General features: G+C 40.4%; 1 protein-coding gene across 9 annotated transcripts in view; it reads left to right on the top strand.

Moving 5' to 3' along the window:
* Positions 1-22,114, top strand: part of PDE4DIP (phosphodiesterase 4D interacting protein) — a 238,564-nt gene that overhangs the window by 116,146 nt on the left and 100,304 nt on the right. For all 9 annotated transcript variants that reach the window (XM_070785807.1, XM_070785813.1, XM_070785804.1 and 6 more), the window contains 4 exons: positions 9,642-9,718; positions 12,188-12,311; positions 12,497-12,672; positions 17,747-17,864. In XM_070785807.1, coding sequence (XP_070641908.1) covers positions 9,642-9,718; positions 12,188-12,311; positions 12,497-12,672; positions 17,747-17,864 — 495 coding nt within the window. The remainder of the gene's footprint in view (positions 1-9,641; positions 9,719-12,187; positions 12,312-12,496; positions 12,673-17,746; positions 17,865-22,114) is intronic.

The following is a 22,114-nucleotide window of genomic DNA, read 5'->3' as shown; positions in this document are numbered from 1 at the left end:
TTCTTTACCACTGAACCACTAGGGAAGCCCACAGGAACTCTGTGTTTCATTTTTAAAGGAAACTCCCTAGTGTTCTCCACAGTGGCTGGACCAATTTAAGATCATTTTCTAATACCATCTAATCTTTGGTCCATGCTCACCTTTCTCTCTAAACTGCCCATTTTAAGGTCTGGAAATCTTAATTAGTGCTTCTGAGTCTTGGAGAAGACTAGGCACAGGACTAGAATGCTTCTCCCTTTTATGGGAGAGGATGAAAGGTAGAAGAGGAGGCTGGAATTCTAAGCTGTGTTTGGTAATTCCACTAGTGACTTGAGTTGAGCTGGGGCAAGTTATTTTTCCATTTCATGTCTCAGTTTTAGCAACCTGTTATCTTCAGTGGGTTAATAATATACCTCTTAGGGAATATTCACAGTTTAAAACAGAGGTCTTTTAAAGACTTCAGATAAAAAGTGTTTTAAATACTTACACACAAAAAAAGTGTACAAAACACTGTTTATTTGAAGCCTTCAAAGTCCTTCTCTGTTTTAAACTTTAAATATTCTCTAAGAGATGCATGCTTCCCTGGTGGCTCAGTGGTAGAGAATTCACCTGCCAGTGCAGGAGATGCAGGAGACATGGGTTTGATCCCTGCTTTGAAAGTATTCCCTGGAGGAAGAAATGGCAACCCAGTCCAGTATTCTTGCCTGGAAAACCCCATGGACAAAGGAGCCCCGAGGGCTACGGTTCATAGGGTAGCGAAGAGTCAGACATAACTGAGCACACCACAGCACACTCAGACAGCATTATCCAATCTCCTTTTTCTCCAACAAACATATTATCATCCTTCTGCCTGTGTGCATGTGTTCCTGTTGCTTGGTTGGATGGTTGGCTGGTTAGCTCACTCATCCAGCGTACTTATTACACACACAGCTGCAAAGCACTGAAGGCGTCACTTAGTCACAGCCTCCAGCTGTTTGAATCAGGCACTGTGCTGGGTATTTGGGTTATCTCATTTACCCCTCACTAGACCCCTCAAGGTAATGTTTATAATCCCATTTTATTGATGACGAAATTAGGTTCTAAGAGGTCAAGTAACTTACACAAAAAAGGTCACCAGTTAGTAAGTGGCAGAAAGGGATTTCTGCCTCCTGAGGTCTCCTGTCCTAAAACCCATGTTCCAGCGTCACAGAGCTGAAAGGCATTAAGATGACATGCTTGTCATCACATCTGGCTGGTTCCACCACACCATCGTTTTTCTCTATCCCAAGGGAATCTGTCATTCAGAAGTGTAAAAGGGCAGGTAGAAAGACAAAGCATTATATGGTGTGTCAATATTGAAATATAAAAAGAATGATAATTGTGAAAAATTAGAGGCAAAAGAAATGATTTTTAAGGGGGAGGTGAAGTAAGGCCTCACGGGACATGGCATTGAATGATGAAGCTGAAGGGAGAATAGTGACGTGTTAGTTGGAAAGCATAGGACGTGTGGGAGAACACCAGCTGGGCTAGTGGAGTGTGATGGCAGATAAAGTCGGATAGGTAAGTTGAGGTCCAGTTTTGAGTAGATTCCATTCTCAAGCTGAGTTGTGTAAAATTTAATTTCTATTCAATTAAAAACCTTGAAAAGATTTCTGAGTAAAGGCAGTAAACTAATTAGAGATGTACTTTAGGGAAATTTAAATGGTGGAGATGAAATCATTTACCTCAGATTCGGACTTGAACCTACGTGACCAGTACTCAAACCCAGCCAAAACTCAGGACCTAATGAAGCTCCCAGGTGGCGCTAGTGGTAAAGAACCTGCCTGCCAAAGCACGAGACACAAGAGATGCAGGTTCGATTCCTGAGTCAGGAAGATCCCCTGGAGAAGGGCATGGAAAACCACTCCAGTATTCATGCCTGGAGAATCCCAGGGACAGAGGAGCCTGGCGGGCTACAGTACATGGGGTTGCAAGAGTCGGACATGACTGAAAGGACTTAGCATGGAAATGAAGCTCAGGTTCTTGATGTCTCATCACAGAAAGAATTCAGTGAGAGACAAAGTATAGGTAAGAAGTGGATTTATTCAGATTCAGAGAGAAGCACACTCCACATACAGAGTGTGGGCCATTGCAGAGGCCAAGTGTGGCTACAAAATATGACGTGGTTAGTTTTTATAGGCTGGGTAATTTCATATGCTAATGAGTGGGACATCCTGAAACGCAAAGTCAAGTAGGCCTTAGGAAGCATCACTACGAACAAAGCTAGAGGAGGTGATGGAATTCCAGTTGAGCTATTTCAAATACTAGAAGATGATGCTGTTAAAGTGCTGCACTCAATATGCCAGCAAATTTGGAAAACTCAACAGTGGCCACAGGACTGGAAATGTCAGTTTTCATTCCAATCCCAAAGAAGGGCAATGCCAAAGAATGTCCAGAATTGCACTCATCTCACATGCTAGTAAAGTACTGCTGAAAATTCTCCAAGCCAGGCTTCAACCATATGTGAACTGTGAACTTCCAGATGTTTAAGCTGGATTTAGAAAAGCCAGAGGAACCAGAGATCAAATTGCCAAATCCATTGGATCATAGAAAAAGCAAGAGAATTCCAGAAAAACATCTACTTCTGCTTTATTGATTGCACCAAAGCCTTTGACTGTGTGGATCACAACAAACTGTGGAAAATTCTGAAAGAGATGGGAATACCAGATCACCTGACCTGCCTTCTGAGAAATCTGTATGCAGCTCAGGAAGCAACAGTTAGAACTGGACATGGAACAACAGCCTGGTTCCAAATTGGGAAAAGAGTGCATTAAGGCTGTATATTGTCACCCTGCTTTATTTAACTTTTATGCAGAGTGAGTGAAGTGAAGTCGCTCAGTCGTGTCCGACTCTTTGCAACCCCATGGACTGTAGCCTACCAGGCTCCTCTGTCCATGGGATTTTCCAGGCAATAGTACTGGAGTGAATTGCCATTTCCTTCTCCAGGGGACCTTCCCAACCCAGGGATCGAACCCAGGTCTCCTGCATTGTAGACAGATGCTTTACTGTCTGAGCCACCATCATGCAGAATGCCAAGCTGGATGAAGCACAAGCTGGAATCAAGATTGCCAGGAGAAATATCAATAACCTCAGATACGCAGATGACATTACCCTTATGGCAGAAAGTGAAGAGCCACTAAAGGGCCTCTTGATGAAAGTGAAAGAGGAGAGTGAAAAAATTGGCTTAAAATTCAACATTCAGAAAACTAAGATCATGGCATCCAGTCCCATCACTTCATGGCAAATAGATGGGGAAACAATGGAATCAGTGAGAGACTTTATTTTCTTGGGCTCCAAAATGACTGCAGATGATGACTGAAGCCATGAAATTAAAGGACGCTTGCTGCTTGGAATCAAAGCTATGACCAACCTAGACAGCATATTAAAAAGCAGAGATGTTACCTTGCCAGCCAAAGGTCCATCTAGTCAAAGCTATGGTTTTTCCAGTAGTCATGTATGGATGTGAGAGTTGGACCATAAAGAAAACTGAGCGCCCAAGAATTGATGCTTTTGAACTGTGGTGTTGGAGAAGACTCTAGAGAGTCCCTTGGAATGCAAGGCGATCCAGCCAGTCAGTCCTAAAGGAAATCAGTCCTGAATATTCATTGGAAGGACTGATGCTGAAGCTGAAACACCAATACTTTGGCCACTTGATGCAAAGAACTGACTCATTTGAAAAGACCCTGATGCTGGGAAAGATTGAAGGCAGGTGGAGGGGACGACAAAGGGTGAGATGATTGGATGGCATACCAACTCAGTGGACATAAGTTTGAGCAAGCTCTGGGAGTTGGTGATGGACAGGGAAGCCTGGCGTGCTGATGTCCATGGGGTAGCAAAGAGTCAGACACGACTGAGCAACTGAACTGAACTGAACTGAATGAGTGGGAGGATTATTCCAACTATTTTGGGGAAGGGGTGGAAATTTCCAGGAATTGGGCCACTGCCCACTCCTTGGTCTTTTGACAGTGCCTTGGGACTGTCATGGTGCCTCTGGGTGTGTCATTTAGCTTGCTAATTGAGGATCAAGGTCTACTTAAAGTCGACATGTCTGTCATCTTGAGCCCATTTGATTCTTGTGATTTATGTTGTGTCCTTGGGCTGTGTCATTCTGTGAAAAGTTGTGCCCTGTCCCTTTCCCTCCTGTTACAGAGAGACTGAGGTTGGAGAGATCAGTTTTGAGACTATTCATTCTTATCCCAGGGATAAGGAAGGGGTACCTCATAGGGTGGTAACTGTGGGGGCTGGAGAGGAGGGCCAGGATTGGAAAGAGATTTTGAAATACCCAGTGCCAACCTCCACTAGAAATGCTTGAAGGCAAGGTATAGTTTTGCTCTTTAGTTCAGATACAATAATGATGTTCCTTAGGTGCTGACTGTTCTAAGAGCATGTATGATATACAATATATAATCATTGTTACCATTTAATTATAACCACTGTAACTTCCTGGGGGTTTTGAAAATATTTTATAGCAATTTAATTGAAATAAAATTCACATACCACATCAATTCACTCATTTAAAGTGTATAATTAATGTATACATCAGTGTTTCTAGAATATTCAGTGTTGTGCAAATATCAAGGCAGTAAATTTTAGAACATTTTTATCACTCCACAAGGAAACCCCCTCCCCATTAAACATCACTCCCCAATTCCCCCAGCCTGAGTCAGTCACCAATGGACTTTATTTTTCTGGATTTGTCTACTCTGGACATTTCATATAAATGGAATCATACAATGTGTGGCTTTGTGACTGCTTTTGCTTGGCATAATGTATTCAAGGATCAGCCATGTTGTAGCATATAGCATTCCTTTTTATGGCCAAACAGCATTCCATTGTATGGATATACCACATTTTGTTTATTTATTAAATCATGGATAAAATTTTTTCAATTATTCTAGAATGTTGCTATGTAAAATATTTGTGCTTGAAATAAGTGACCTATTGAGTGGATTGTATAGCAATTTCTATCTTAATACCATATTTACTCATCTACAGTGACTTTCTTTATCCAGACATTAAACCTTCTTTGGGTTAGGCTATATCCTGTACTTCCTCATCAGTCATTGCCTTTAGCATTTTAAATCCATACCTTGGAACTTTGCTTTTCTCAGCTGGACTACAAGCATATACCAAGTGTAAGAAATATATGTTACACATCTTCATGATTCCCCACATGACCTGTTTCCCCACTGAGTGTTGTTAACAATGGAAGAGAGGGGGGCCTGCAAGAGTCAAAGCAGACTATTTTAACACTCTCAGGCTGTGACCACACTTTTTCAATTTAAACTTCTCCCTCCCCCACTCCTAAAAGTGTCTTGTGGAATATTGGTGGGACAGTGTGCAAACTATTGACTTAGAAAACATAACAGGCAATCTTCTAATCTAATGATGAAATGATTAATACATTTTTACATTAAGTACATTTTTTTAGGGCTTCCCTGGTGGCTCAGTGGTAAAGAATCTGCCTGCCAATGCAGGAGACATGGGTTCAATCCTGGATCTGGGAAGATCCCACATGCTGTGGAACAACTGAGCCTGTATGCCATGGCTACTGAGCCAGTGCTCTAGAACCAAGGAGCCTCAACTATTGAGCCCCTGTGTGCACCTGCTAAAGCCCAAATTTCCTAGGACTCTGCAACAAGAGAGGCCACTGCAAGGAAAAGCCCACACACTGTAACTAGAGAGCAGCCCTTGCTCTCTGCAACTAGAGAAAAGCCCCTGCAGCAATGAAGAACGAGCACAGCCAAAAATAAGTAAATAAAAAAATTTTTAAGTTCTCTTTTTTAAAGAACTAATCAGGTAAAACCATTTCTCTTTGGATATGTTTAAATTTTTATTTTATGTTGGAGTGTAGTTGATTTACAGTATTGTGTTATTTTCAGGTGTATAGCAAAGTGATTCAGTTTTCCATATATATGTATATCCTTTTACAAATTGTTTTCCTATATAGATTACTACAGAGTATCGAGTAGAGTTCCCTGTGCTAATCAGTAGGTCATTGTTGATTATCTAATTTTGTATATAGTGGTGTGTATCTGTTAATCCCAAACTTCTAATTTATCCCTCCCCCAATCTTTCCCCTTTGGTAACCAAAATTTATTTTCTAAATCTGTGAGTCTGTTTCAGTTCAGTTCAGTGGCTCAGTCGTGTCTGACTCTGTGACTCCACGGACTGCACCACGCCAAGCCTCCCTGTCCATTACCAACTCCCAGAGTTTATTCAAACTCAAGTCCATTGAGTCAGTGATGCCATCCAACCATCTCATCCTCTGTCATCCCCTTCTCCTCCTGCCTTCATTCTTTCCCAGCATCAGGGTCTTTTCAAATGAGTCAGCCAAAGTATTGGAGTTTCAGCTTCAGCATCAGTCCTTCCAATGCATATTCAAGACTGATTTCCTTTAGGATGGACTGGTTTGATCTCCTTGCTGTCCAAGGGACTCTCAAGAGTCTTCTCCAACACCAGAGTTCAAAAGCATCATTTCTTTGGCACTCAGTTTTCTTTATAGTCCAGCTCTCACATCCATACATGACTACTGGAAAAACCATAGCTTTGAGTAGTCGGACCTTTAATGGCCAAGTAATGTCTCTGCTTTTTAATATGCTGTTTAGGTTGGTCATTCCTGGAGAAGGGAAAGGCTACCCTACTCCTGTATTCTGGCCTGGAGAATTCCATGGGGTCGTAAAGAGTTAGACATGACTGAGTGCTTTTCACTTTCACTTTTCACTAGCTTGGTCATAGCTTTTCTTCCAAGCAGTAAGCGTCTTTTAATTTCATGACTACAGTCACCATCTGCAGTGATTTTGGAGCCCAAGAAAATAAAGTCTGCCACTGTTTCCATTGTCTTCCCATCTTTTTGCCATGAAGTGATGGGACTGGATACCAAGATCTTAGTTTTCTGAACGTTGATTTTGTTTGTTCTTCTTTCTCTAGTTGTTGTAGGTAGAATATTGTTTATTTGTGGAACATAGTGTGAAAACTATTGCTAATTAATATGCTGCTGCTGCTGCTGCTAAGTCGCTTCAGTAGTGTCCAACTCTATGCAACCCCGTAAATGGCAGCCCACCAGGCTCCTCTGTCCTTGGGATTCTCCAGGCAAGAATACTGGAGTGGGTTGCCATTTCCTTCTCCAATGCATGCATACATGCTAAGTCGCTTCAGTCATGTCCGACTCTGTGCCACCCCATAGATGGCAGCCCACCAGGCTCCTCTGTCCCTGGGATTCTCCAGGCAAGAATACTGGAGTGGGTTGCCATTTCCTTCTCCAATGCATGCATACATGTTAAGTTGCTTCAGTCATGTCCGACTCTGTGCCACCCCATAGATGGCAGCCCACCAGGCTCCTCTGTCCCTGGGATTCTCCAGGCAAGAATACTGGAGTGGGTTGCCATTTCCTTCTCCACCTAATTAATATAGTGGGTAATAATGAATCTATTCTGATGCTGAAAGGATTGATACATTTTGCATTAAAAATTTTTTTTTAAACTGGTCAGGCAAAAAATTTTCTCTTGATTTTTAAGAAAGGTGGTTTGTTTGTTTTTTAGGGATTCACTGTGTCACAGCTTCTACTGGAGAAGAATTTTTTAAACCTCTATTTTTAAAAGGAATAGCCACATTGTAGATTATATGAGTAGTGGATCAATTTATAGAGTTAAAATTGAAGACTTGGAAAAAAATTTCTGTTCTTTAATTTTATATCTATATGGGCTTCCCTGGTGGCTCAGAGGTTAAAGCATCTGCCTGCAATGTGGGAGACCCGGGTTTGATCCCTGGATCGGGAAGATCCCCTGGAGAAGGAAATGGCAATCCGCTCCAGTATTCTTGCCTGGAGAATCCCATGGGCGGAGGAGCCTGGTAGGCTACAGTCCACGGGGTTGCAAAGAGCTGGACACAACTGAGCGACTTCATTTCACTTTTTCACTTTTCATGGGATGATGAATGTTTACTAAGCTCATTTCATTATGTATGTAAGTCATTATGCTCTACCCTTTAAACTTATACAGTGGTGTATGTCAAATATATCTCAATAGAACTGGAAGGGGAGGGGGAAAAAAGGTATGGTATGTCAAATAAAACGATAATCTTTTTTAAAAAAAATTCTTGGAAAGGAGTCAGGTAATTGGTTACTCTCTCTCTCTTTTTTTTTTTTTTTAACCTAATTGTATATTGAACTTTGTAGTAAGCACCAATAATGGAAATCAGTTCAGGAGAATTTTGTGTTTAACATGGATTGGTGTTAAGATTCTAGTCAAGTGATGTTTCCTGAAACAAAACAAGCTACCAACAAAGAGAGAATCTAACTAAACACGGTTAATCTGTAAACATTGTTAGCCCAGTACTCTAGTTCTAGATACTAATTCTCCAGGCCAGAATACCGGAGTGGGTTTCCTTTCCCTTCTCCAGGGGATCTTTCCGACCCAGGGATTGAACCCAGGTCTCCAGCATTATAGGCAGATTCTTTACCAGCGGAACCACAAGGGAAGCCCCATACTCCTCTGGGGACATGTAGAAAGAGAGGGAGTCTCTCCTCCCCAGCCCCTCTTTCTTGAGTACATACATTTGCATAGGTATCTTGACAAAGAGCTGACAAAATTTGGTGATAAGATAAGCAAATACAGTTAAATTCAGATTCTCTTCAGCTGTATATAGAATTTAACAGTTTACATTTGAATATTTACTAATGGAGAATGGAGAAATGTGATTAACTATGCAGGAATTTTTCTGAAGAGAATGGTTACAGAGGGTTAAAATTTAATGTTGTAAATTGGAATGTACTTACATTTCCATGTGTTAGATTTTGAAATTACCATGAAATTACCTTGATCCACCAGAATAATTGATTGTTATCCACCAGAATAAAAGATTTACAATCTAATCTTGTAAGACGAGACTGTTTTAGCAGTTCTGTATGAGGCTCATAAACTTTATTGTCTGTTTGCTTGGATAGATAAAATGATAAAACCTAGAGAAGTAACTGTATTTATTTTTTTTCCCCTCCTTTTCATTCCTCTTTTCTACTTACTTAGAAGAAGAATGTTTAGATTGAATATCTGTTTGTGTGCAGGTGCCCAGGATATTCCACCTTTGGTGTCATTATTTTCTTTCCTTTGTATGGCATATTATTAATTTAATATGTGATTATGGCTGAGAACTTCAGCTATCCCAGTCAGGAAGGGAAAACTATTGTTTTTGTAAGTAATAATAGCAAATTTAAAAAAATTACTTAGTTATTTACAATATTGTGTTAGTTTCAGATGTATAGCAAAGTGATTCAGATATGTGTGTGTATAGTGGTATGTATTTGTTAATCCCTTACTCTAATCCCTACTTCCCACCGCCACTTTGGTAATCATAAGTTTGTTTTCTATGTCTGTGAGTCTGTTTCTGTTTTGTAAATAAGTTCATTTGTGTCATATTTTATACTCCACATATGTGTGTGTTAGTCGCTCAAGCTGTGTCCGACTCTTTGCGACCCCACGGACTGGAGCCCACCAGGCTCTTGTCCATGGGATTCTCCACGCAAGGATACTGGAGTGGGTTGCCATTTCCTTCTCCACATATAAGTGGTATCGTATAATATTTGTCTTTCTCTGTCTAACCAGGTGTCTGTGGCAGTTAATGATAATTAATGCCTGTTTGCTTTTCAGAACATCGAGCTGAAGGTTGAAGTAGAGAGCCTGAAACGAGAACTCCAGGACAAGAGACAGCATCCGGATAAAACATGGTGAGTTGCAGTCTGAACTAGTTGAACTCTTGGTTCTTTCCAGAGTCTGGCTCATTTAGCTGTAACCAAATTCTTTAACCTTAATTCTGGCATTTGAGTGCTGTATCCAATTCAGGAGTTGAAACAAGGGGCCTTCTTTTCCGGGCTCTCTGCAAGTCTGAGTGACATTGAAGTAGATTGTAATGTCATCAACCCTAAGCCTATAAACTACTTAGTCAGTAATCTACAAAGAGCATCCAGGGTTGACACAGAATTTGGGGGAAATGGGTACTGTCATATACTGCTGGTGAGAATGCAAATTGTGGTAACATTTTTGGAATGTAGTACTACTTATGAAAGTAAAAAATTAATACTTTATTTGATCAAATAATTCCTAAAAGGAATCTATTCATTATAAATAAAAGTATGAGCATAAAAGGATAAATAAATAAGGATATTAACCACATCATTTTTTTGTAATGGCAAAAAAAAATGAAAACAACTATCCATCAATAGGACAATGGTTGAAAACATTTCAAGGTGGGAAGTCCCTGATACACTAAGTAAGGGGTGAAGTGCTGAGTGATACTTAGAATATAAGCCCCTTTGGGTAAAGACAAACACCCTATGTGTACATGTGCTTGGTTGAGTATGCATAGAAAAAACTGCAGGGTTACATACCAAACACTTTAACATTGCTGTCTTCAAGAGAGTGAGACTGGAATTTGTGATAGGGAGAAGACTTGATTATTTTTATATACCAATATTATTAGCATGGTTACTTTTATAATTAAAAACCCCTTAGTTTTAAATGACAAATGTTACTGAAATTTTTACTAAAAATTTTCAGATTATGTCCTAGAATCAGTATATATTCAATCTGATCTGGCATTCCTTCTATCTCTACAGTATTTCTTGATACTTAATTAATAGAGTGATAGTCCAGTAATATTAGAATACTCAAACTAGACTCAGCTGTACACAGTATGCTGATATTACTCAATTACTTACTAAGGCATTAAATGAGCTTATAGATTTTAGGAAAATGTGAAATACCAATTGAGTTATAAATTTTGAGATTTGTATAGTGTATTTTTAATTATCATTTCAGCCTTTTATTAGGTGGCACTATCCTATTTTTAGAAATGAGAAAGCTAAGGTACAGAGTGTTAAAGTCTTTGCAGATGAGTGGCAGAACCCACAACGTCTGGCATCAAGTTCAAGGCACTTCTGCCTTCACAACAGCTGTAGCTTATTAAATCAGGCATTCCTGGCTAACTGAGTTACTCAGAAAATGTGTAACTTCAATCTTACGATATTGTACTTTGCTGTTGTCTATTACATTTATCAAGGAATATGGAGTCAAAGTAAAAGTTGATTATTCCTGAGGTCTGCCTATTTAGGGGGGTTCTTAGGTTATTCTCTTGACTGGTATCACTTGTACAACAAAGACCCTTCTATTCCCAAAAGGCTGTATAATGACATGAACTCAAGATAAATATAGTTTCCAGGACAGTGCTGAGTAGTCTCCACTTCGACCAAGGAATTCTATAATCTTTAAGGAAGCTCCATTTAGTCGCCATGGACACAACCTCTTGGGCCTAATATTAAAATACTCCTGGGCTTGGACAGAGCACCTTTGATTTATCATGAGCCTGTGAAGGTTCAGTATTGTTCTCTCTACCCTGAAAACAAGAAGATGGTCAGTGGTTCTCAACAAATGGCTTAAAACAGGAATAAAATCAAACCGGAATTAAGATCATTCAGCACCTGATACTGCCTTCACTAATCCTCAGACATCTAAGGGCAGCTGTTGTCAGCTATAAATAAGCTGGTGACACCTTACCCGCTTCGTGCTAGTGCCTGGACATTCATTCCTGAGGACATCAGAGAAGCAAAGCTGGCCCAGAACCCTGATCTTCCATAGATTAAATGTCCACTTTCTGCATGGGACCATGGGGAAACTGGATAGAACTCTGGGTAGGTAGCCCAGACTCAGGACAGTCTACAGGTTACTGGCTAGAAAGGACAAGAGCCTTTCTATGGCTGTCCAAATGGATATTCTGTTCCAGCAACCTAAATGGAAGGAACACTCTAAATTCAAATAGCGAGAAATCAAGGAATGAGCAAAGGACTCTGGGAGAGCAGTCCAAATGGAAAAGTCCAGGGACAGGTGGCAGTGAACATGGATGCTGAGTTCTAAGCCATTTGATGACTGCCTGCCTTTCAACTGAAAGCTTTTCCTCTTAAAGCTGTAGCAATAGTGAATCTTCTTGGGTGTCAAGTATTATATTCTGATTGACAAGCAATACAAATTAGAGTTCCTAAAAGATTATCTGAAAAGTTGGAATGAGCAGTTCCACGAATAATTGCTGTTCCACAAATAATTTCTTCTCACCAGTGTGATTCAGAATTACTGAAACAGCCTGAGTGGGTCCACTTGCTAAGTTATATAGCTGGCTGTGACTGGCTGATGTTCTGTGGTTTTAGCGCTGATGCAGAGAATATCAACAGCCATAATGAAGCTGAGCTCCGGCGCCAGTTTGAGGAGAGACAGCAGGAGACGGAGCATGTTTACGAGCTCCTGGAGAATAAGATCCAGCTTCTGCAAGAGGTGAGTATCCCCAGCTACGGGTCCCCTTTTACCTCTTTCCTGACTGCTCTGCCTCCTGGCCTTCACCTTTTCCCTCTCTACTTTCCTTCCTAAGGTCCTTAAGTGTCCCTGTGTTTCAGGGCTCCTAACCTAGGTGGGGGCTCTGCAGCTGCTTGGTTTTCATTCTTTTTTGTGCCTCCTTGCAGGAGTCCAGACTAGCAAAAAATGAAGCCGCACGGATGGCGGCTCTGGTGGAAGCAGAGAAAGAGTGTAACCTGGAGCTCTCAGAGAAACTGAAGGGAGTCACCAAGGAGAGGGAAGATGTACCAGGAGACCGGGTCAAATCTGACCAGTACACTGAGGCCCTGGCCCAGAGGGACAAGTAGGTACCTTTGGTACTGTATTTGCTACTTGTCTTTTGTCTGTTTTCAAGCCTGTGAGAGTATATGGCAGCTACACTGTTGCCTTTTAAGGACTTACGGTGGGCCTTCACCATTTCCAAGACTTTATGGCTCCCCTAAGTAAAGAATCTCTCTTTAGGGTTGAGTCTTTAATGGTATCCATTAACAGAACTGACTTGCTGGCAATCAGGAGATTTAAGTAGGTGTAAGTAGAACAATGGTCAAATGATAGTGAACAAGAGACATGATCACTTATTCACATGGATTGAGCACCTGCTGTATGCCAGACAAAGGACTAAGCACTCAGGTTACAGAGATGAAAGACCCATTTCCTGTCATCAAGACACATGTTATACATTATTAATAAGTTCTCTGGTAGGAGTAACATGGGATACTCTGGGGTGTATAGGATTGTCATCTACTCAAGAGCAGGGTGCCACTGGAATACAAGCAACTCCTACAGCTCAATTGCAGAAAAATAAATGACCCAATAAAAAAATGGGCCAAAAAACTAAATAGACATTTCTCCAAAGAAGACATACCGATGGCTAACAAACACATGAAAAGATGCTCAACATCACTCATTATCAGAGAAATGCAAATCAAAACCACTATGAGGTACCATTTCATGCCAGTCAGAATGGCTGCGATACAAAAGTCTACAAGCAATAAATGCTGGAGAGGGTGTGGAGAAAAGGGAACCCTCTTATACTGTTGGTGGGAATGCAAACTAATACAGCCACTATGGAGAACAGTGTGGAGATTCCTTAAAAAACTGGAACTACAACTGCGTTATGACCCAGCAATCCCACTGCTGGGCATACACACTGAGGAAACCAGAATTGAAAGAGACACATGTACCCCAATGTTCATCGCAGCACTGTTTATAATAGCCAGGACATGGAAGCAACCTAGATGTCCATCAGCAGATGAATGGATAAGAAAGCTGTGGTACATACACACAATGGAGTATTACTCAGCCATTAAAAAGAATACATTTGAATCAGTTCTAATGAGGTGGATGAAACTGGAGCCTATTATACAGAGTGAAGTAAGCCAGAAAGAAAAACACCAATACGGTATACTAACACATATATATGGAATTTAGAAAGATGGTAACAATAACCCTGTATATGAGACAGCAAAAGAGACACTGATGTATAGAACAGTCTTTTGGACTCTGTGAGAGAGGGAGAGGGTGGGATGATTTGGGAGAATGGCATTGAAACATGTATAATATCATATATGAAACGAGTCGCCAGTCTAGGTTTGATGCATGATACTGGATGCTTGGGGCTGGTGCACTGGAACGACCCAGAGGGATGGTATGGGGAGGGAGGAGGGAGGAGGTTTCAGGATGGGGAACATGTGTATACCTGTGGCGGATTCATGTTGATATATGGCAAAACCAATACAATATTGTAAAGTTAAAAAATTAAATTAAATTAAAAATAAAACAGATGGAACCCTAGAACATTTCCAGGATACATTAAAAAAAAAAAAAAAAACGAAAGAAAAAGTTTCCTGGAGGAGGTGAAATCTGAGGTGGATTTTGAAGAGTGAATAGGAGTTGAAAGAAACAATGTAGGAAGTGGTTAGGGAGGGGAAAGGTCCTGTGCAGGAGGAAACACCACTGAGGGGAGACTCAGGGACAGGCATATTTCAGGACAAAGAATTAGTTCTACAGGACCAGAGTGGAGGGTCTGGGAAAGACCAGTGAGAGGTAAGCTGTATTTGGAAAAGGGCATCTGACTGTGCTGGCTTTGTATTTAAAAGGAACTTGAATTTTCTCATAAATGTAAGTGGGCAATTGTTGAGGGCAGGGCTGTGTCTTGGTTATTGGAGCAACTTCTTAAATGTTCTCTTCTGGTCCTGCCCTTCTCCATTTCATCCCAATCTAACAATTCAGAGCAGTTTTGAAATGAAATTGACAAATATTTAGCCTCTTCAATGCATGATACTACGGTGGCATAAAAAGCCGTAAGTGGTTTTTAACTGGATAGGTGAAAAACACACAGTGTACACACAGTGACCGATGACCAGTGTGATCTTTTTGAGACACAAATCTGATCATATTATTGCAGAGCCATTTGGAAAGTTCCCAACATCTTTAGGAAGTAAGATCTGTTCTTAGTGTGGCCATCAAAGCCTGTTATGTTCTGACCCCTGATTTCCCCCAGACTCATCCCCTACCATGACTCCTTCACATTTCACTGATTCTAGACTAGTAGGCAATGGCACCCTACTCCAGTACTCTTGCCTGGAAAATCCCATGGACGGAGGGCCTGGTGGGCTGCAGTCCATGGGGTCACTAAGAGTCGGACACGACTGAATGACTTCACTTTACTTTTCACTTTCATGCATTGGAGAAGGAAATGGCAACCCACTCCAGTGTTCTTGCCTGGAGAATCCCAGGGACGGGGGAGCCTGGTGAGCTGCCGTCTATGGGGTCGCACAGAGTCAGACATGACTGAAGCGACTTAGCAGCAGCAGACTAGTAATAATAATGATGACTAAGGTTTGCTGGGCTCTTACTGTATAACTGAGCTGAGTCCTTTATATTCTTGTTTAATTCTCCCATAAAGTTTAATTCTCTCATAAAGTTAACAATCCCATAAGATAGGGATTATTATATTTTATAAAGGAAGAAATTGTCATTTAGAGAGTTATGTAACATGGCTTCAGGCTTTGCTGGAATCCAGACCCTGAAGGCACACCACCTCCAGAAGCATACAGTGCTATGTCAGGTACCCAGAATTTCGTTCATGCTCTTCCTTTGTGGGGAAACATCTGTGTTTTCCCCTCCTGGTGAACTCTTGTTCATTCTTCAAAACTCTTGAAGGCATCAATGCTTACTTCTGTGAAGGCTTTTGTGACAGAATTAAGTATTTATATTCTTGTTTTGTATGCGTACATGCTCAGTCACTAATTCATGTCTTACTCTTTGTGACTCCATAGACAGTAACCCTCCAGGCTGCTCTGTCCATGGAATTTTCCAGGCAAGAATACTGGAGTGGGTTGTTATTTCCTACTCCAGGGCATCTTCCTGACCCGGGGGTCAAACCTGCATCTCCTGTGTCTCCTGCATTGGCAAGTGGATTCTTCAGCACTGCGCCGCCTGGGAAGTCCTTGTTTTGTATACACAGCCATCAGTGCACAGTCTTCTGTGCATTGTCGTATTTTCCTTCAGATCTTCTCTGCTAGATTACCTGAGACTCTGTCCCATCTCTGTATTCCAGTGAACACTTGTCAAACCAAAAGGAAAAAAAAAAGACAGACGTATCTAACAAATTGAGGGAGTTCATGTCAGATGGCCTTGAATAGCTTTGTAAAGTAGGAAAGTAGATCATCTGTAGAGACTGAGGGTCAAAGGGAATAGTGAGGTCTGAGGCTTGAGAAAAGTAGAGATGTTCTAGCACAGATACCATGGGGAAGTTAATAGGAAGTCCACATTCGTCATCATAACTATCATTGCAACTTGCATTCATATACATTTTTAAATTTTAAAAGTCCTTTCTCATCCCCAAGTCTAAGCTGATGCTCATACCTTAAATTAATTTATAATTTGTCTATGAGATTCCTACTTGACTTTCTGGTGCCCGTAACCTTTTGGCCATACCATTTTCCTGCCAAGGTGCTGTCACTGTCTTAACATATGCTGTGTTGCATGCGTGCTCAGTTGTGACCCCTGGGACCGTAGCCCGCCAGGCTCCTCTGTCCATGGGATTCTCCAGGCAAGAATACTGGGGTGGGTTGCCATTCCCTTTTCCAGAGGATCTTCCTGACCCAGGGATCACACCTGCATCTCCTGCATGTCCTGCATTGGCAGGCAGATTCTTTACCACTGAGCCACCTGGGAAGCCACACACACAGGAATAATAATCACAATCGGAAATTTTACATCTATTACCAGCATGTTTTCCAAGGACAGGTATCTCTAGTACTCAGACTTACACACAGAGAAACAGCAAGATACGCCTTGCACAAAACTGTTGATTTGAACCTGGGTTTATATACATCAGCACAGCATGCAGTCTTTGACAACTGAATTCTGGTCTGAATTTCCAGCCTCTTCTCTAGCCATTGTCTCTTCCCACCAGCCTTTTCCCTGCCAGTAACTCTTCCCCATATATCTTGTATCTTCATACCTTCATTCCTTTATTTAAACTTCTTCCTCTGAGCCTATAAAACAATCCAGTCTTCAAAATCTCTTCTCCTGAGCTTCCCTCAGGCTCCTCCAAGTCAAATGAATGACTTCTTTATCTTTCTTCCTGTAGCTGCATGACAATACTCACTGTACTATTTGGTTCATACCTCTGGTAGGGTAGCACTTACTGTAGTCTATCTGTTGATATATCTGTGACTCCCTATTCCCAAGACTCTTGGCACACACACCAAAAAAAGTTTAACTTTCTGTAGAGATTGTGTGTTTTCCAACTTTATATCACCAGTACATTGGGGATGCATTGAATTATATACATAATGTGTATATGTGTGCCTAGTCATGTCTGACTCTTTTTCGACCCCATCGACTGTAGCCCACCAGGCTCCTCTTCAGGGATTCTTCAGGCAAGAATACTGGAGTGGGTTGCTGTTTCCTCCTCCAGGGGATCTTCCTTACCCAGGGATCGAACCCACATCTCTTGTCTCCTGCATTGGCAGGTGGATTCTTTACCACCTTGCTACCTGGGAAGCCCATATGCATAATGGTTACTTGATAATTGTTTTTTAACTGCAACAACAATAACAAATAAAAAGACCCACAACTTCTAAGAGTTTTATACTTATGGTCTATAGATCCATGAAATGGCTTCAGGAGGTCTATGAACCTTACTTACATTATGACAATGTAAGCAAAAAACTCATTTGTGTGTATGTTGGGGGGCTGGGGCAGAGAATGCATGGCTTACTGAAGAAAAGTATCAAAGAGTTCAATGATTTTAAAAAGGTAAAAACTGACTGTACCAGACCATGCTATCTTTGGAGTGGGCTGAAAAATCAAGTTAGTAATGTATCATGACCGTAATTGTTGTTCTTACTTTTCCTTTGCTCCAGAAAAATTGAAGAACTGAGTCAAAGCCTGGCTGCACAGGAGAAACTTGTAGAGCAGCTGTCTCAAGAGAAACAACAACTGCTACATCTGTTGGAGGAGCCAGCTGACATGGAAGTGCAGGTGAGGTTTGGGCTGTACTTCCTGAGGCACCTGCTTCATGCTTTTGGGAGCCCAGCTTTACATATAAATGTGTTAGTGTTTATTGCTGTGTAAGCAATTACTGCACTCAGTGGTTCAAAACAACATGTATTTATTACTCCAGAGTTTCTGTGGGTCAAGAGTCCAGGCATGACTTAGCTGACTTTTCTGCTCAGGGTCTCACAAGTCTGAAATCAAGGTGTCGGCTGGGCTGCTTTCTCAGCCAGAGGCTCACTTAGGGAAGGATCCACTTCTAAGCTCCCTCAAGTTGTTGGAAGAATATGGTTGTGTGACTGTAGAAGTTATGGCAGCTAGTTTCTTCACAGCAGCAGTGGAGAGAGACAGTCTCTTACTTCTCGACACTCTTTTAAGGGGTTCACCTGATTAAGTCAAGCCATCAGTGTACTGTCCCTTTCGGTTAACTTAAAGTCAACTAAGTAGGGATCTTAATTACATCTGCCACACCCCTGCACTTTTGCCATATAATATTGCATAACTATGTAGCGATATCCCTCACCTTTGCCATTTTCTGTTGGTTAGAAGCAAGTTACAGGTCTCCCCACATTCAAGGAGTGGGGATTATACAAAGGTGTGGATACAAGGAGGTGATGATCACAGGGGCCGTCTCAGGATTCTGCCTGCCACACTGAGTGATGTATAGCAATACAGAATACAGTGTGGTTTTAATATTGAGCAAAGAACCCTCACCGCTGTGAAAGTGATTGCATTAATCTGTATGGTGGTTCTTGGAGGTTACCTCAGAAGGAGCTCCTCTTCTTCATTCAACTTTTAATTTACTAAAAATATACTTTGTGAAGGAACCCTAGGATCTATCTCTGCTCAAGCAACATAAATAATTACTAGGTATTCTTACAAATCTTAGATCAATGATGAAGCAAAATGTGCAATTTAATTTATTGGTCACATATACAAAGGTTGGAATCAGGTTAAAAAGAGTAGGGCTAACAATGCGTATAAAGCAGTGTTTTCCACCTTTCCCATATCATGACAAAAAATAGCTAATAATAATAAACATGTAGAAAATGAAATGATTTACAACATAATCAAGTTGCTTAAGTGACTTTTTCTCATTTTTCTCCTTATCAACTGTTCTTTTTTATTACTCAAGTCATAAATAGCAATTACATAAAATAAAATCTGAAAATTCAAATAAGCAAAAAAATGTTTTCAATAGCTATGACCAGTATAAAAGAAATACAGTTTTTAAACTTGAGACCCTGCAATAAATTTATTCATTAATTATAGTTTTAAATAGTAGCAAATGATAATATTTATAAGGGGCGGCAGAAATGGATGGAACCTCTCACTTGAAAGTGGCCAGCCTGGGTGTTTAGACCACAATGAGGGCAGAAGAAATCACTATCTTGACTGCACTATCAACCCCTTGGACTCTAAATCCATTTTGGTTGGAAAGCTCTGGTTAACAAACTCAGAAAATGATGTGCATACATGTAATTTCATAGATATGAGTAAAAATTAAAGTTCATAGGCTTTTTGCAGCATATATATTGAAATATATGGAAGATCCCACAACATTTTTTTTAAATTTTATTTTATTTTTAAACTTTACATAATTGTATTAGTTTTGCCAAATATCAAAATGAATCCATCACAGGTATACATGTGCTCCCCATCCTGAACCCTCCTCCCTCCTCCCTCCCCATACCATCCCTCTGGGTCATCCCAGTGCACTAGCCCCAAGCATCCAGTATCGTGCATTGAACCTGGACTGGCATCTCGTTTCATACATGATATTTTACATGTTTCAATGCCATTCTCCCAAATCTTCCCACCCTCTCCCTCTCCCACAGAGTCCATAAGACTGTTCCATACCCACAACATTTTAAAATTTGAAATAACTTGGTTGGAAATTAGAAGAATTGTATTTCTGTCCCGATTCTTTCTTTATTAACTATGGATAGTCACTTCTATGGATACATCACTTCTCAGCCTCCATATGTGTAAAATGGGAAAAATTAGCACGAATAATCTCCAAAGGATCCTTATAATTTTGACATTCTGAGTTCAGCATCACTGGGGAAAGTGTGTGGTCCCCAAGATAAGCACTTTCAAAGAAAAATACTCATGTAAATTCTGTAATAAAATCACTCTCATTGTTCTAGTTTTATATTTACAGACACATTGATGTGATATATTCATGTACACATATTTACATAAGCACTGAAATGAGTATATGTAGTTCAATATTTGAATGCTAATAAGGGGAATTGAGTTGGTATCAGTTTTTAAAACAGACTTGAACAGAAAAATTATAATTTCAAAGAGACTAAATTATTTACCAATCTATCCTAAAGGAATGCTTAGAATAAGTTAAGTACAGTGTCTAGAGGATAATAACATTGGGTGACTAGAGAAAAGAAATACATCAAGTCACATAAATTGTACTAACTTGATATGCTTCTTTAATGTTGCTGGGACCAGTTGATTGAGGGTCTCTGTTACTCTGAAGTAAGTGACTGAGGCTGGTCATGGTTAGAGGTGATTACCTGTGTCTACCTTCTGACCTACCCACCACCTGAGACCTGACGGCATGACATCTCAGCACAGGGGTGGGCCACTTTTTTAGGTGTTGTCCAGAACACCCAAGATGGAAAGCTCTGCCATAGAGGGCCTCTGACAGTAGGTCCTCTCAAATGTGGAGGAGAGAAAGCCTCCCATAGTTCACTTTCTAGTTACTCTCTTTGGGTCTGTGCCTTATGAAGGAAAAAATAAATTGGCACCAAGTGCTGCTCAGTATACATAGAATTATTTTATATTATCATTTCCTTCTCCAAGGGGTCTTCCCGACCCAGAAGTTGAACCTGAGTCTCCTGCATTAGCAGGCGGATGGGTTCTTTACCACTGAACCACCTGGGAAGCCCAATCATCATCTCTAAACAGCCCAAAGAAGACTGGCCAGAGAGTCAGCTTTATAGTGAGCATTCAGATAATCCTCTGAAAACTTCTCTCAGTGTGTGTCCAGGTTCCAAAAGAAAACAATGTTTTGGTCACAGTGTTTCTGTCTTACATTCTATGGCCTAAACAGAAAGAAATTTGAAATTTGGGACTATATTTGGGACTATTTAGCCATGCTCAAGTGGTTCAGATTGTCATAATGAAAGGATACAGTCAAGTCCTTTTTAGAGAAATAATCTTGGTCCTTCAAGAACCAATTCTAATATGAAGTCTCTTGAGTTTTAATTAGGGAAGCAGAGTGGTATGAAAGAATGAGCTCAGGTTTTGGCATTTGATTCCAACATAAACACTTTTTAGATGAATGGCCCTGAACAAGTTACATAGCCCTTCCAAGTATAGTTTCCTTCTCTGTAATGATTACAGGTCTTTGTAAGGATTAGAAATAATATGTTTATAGTGCCTCAGTTCAGTTCAGTTGTTCAGTCGCTCAGTCGTGTCCGACTCTGCGACCCCGTGAATCGCAGCACGCCACAGTGCTCAAAACATGGTAACTACTGTTATCATTACGCATGTCAACAACCAACGAGAGTAAGGCTATTCTTAAAATGAGTAGCAGCTAAAAAAGACATAGTCATCGAGTCGGATATTGCAGACTTGACTCACATTGCACCTATCTTTGTCTGACTAAAGACAAATATAAAATTATTAAATATAGCATATTTGTGAGATTAACGGTCACAGTTATCCCTTTGGACCTGTTACCCTTGCACATAGTAAAACTGGTTCATAGGCAAAGACCAAACTCAAAGTTACCAGTTTGTGTTATTGCTCCCCAGGAAGACCACAACAGAGTGTGAATCCTTCAGGGTAAATTGGTCACAAAGAGAATCATAATCTCATTTTAGTCTCCTAGACACACAAAAAAATATTGAAGCACTTTCTATAACATCTTGGGATCATGTAGTTATATTCTAATGATTCAGATTATTATAATATTGAGACCTAAAAGTAGTCACAGGATTTCTTAATACCTATTCCAAGTATAATTTAAAATATTTATCAATGAATATTCAACAACTTTTCTATAGTAATAACATCAGCATATATGGTAGCATTTTCTGTGTGCCAGGTGCTACTCCTCTAAATACCTCATATATTAACTCAATTTAAGTCTCATAGCAACCCAGTAAATTAGATACTGAACTACATGAAACATAAAAAGAGATTAATTTATAATAAACCAGTGGTCATATTAATATGTAAATTTTAAGGCACAGATCTATTAAAGGATATAA

This window comes from Bos indicus, chromosome 3 (assembly GCF_029378745.1).
Source record: "Bos indicus isolate NIAB-ARS_2022 breed Sahiwal x Tharparkar chromosome 3, NIAB-ARS_B.indTharparkar_mat_pri_1.0, whole genome shotgun sequence".
Taxonomy (NCBI): Eukaryota; Metazoa; Chordata; class Mammalia; order Artiodactyla; family Bovidae; genus Bos; species Bos indicus.
Note: the sequence above shows the minus strand (reverse complement) of the source record. Positions and strands in the feature narration are given on the sequence as shown.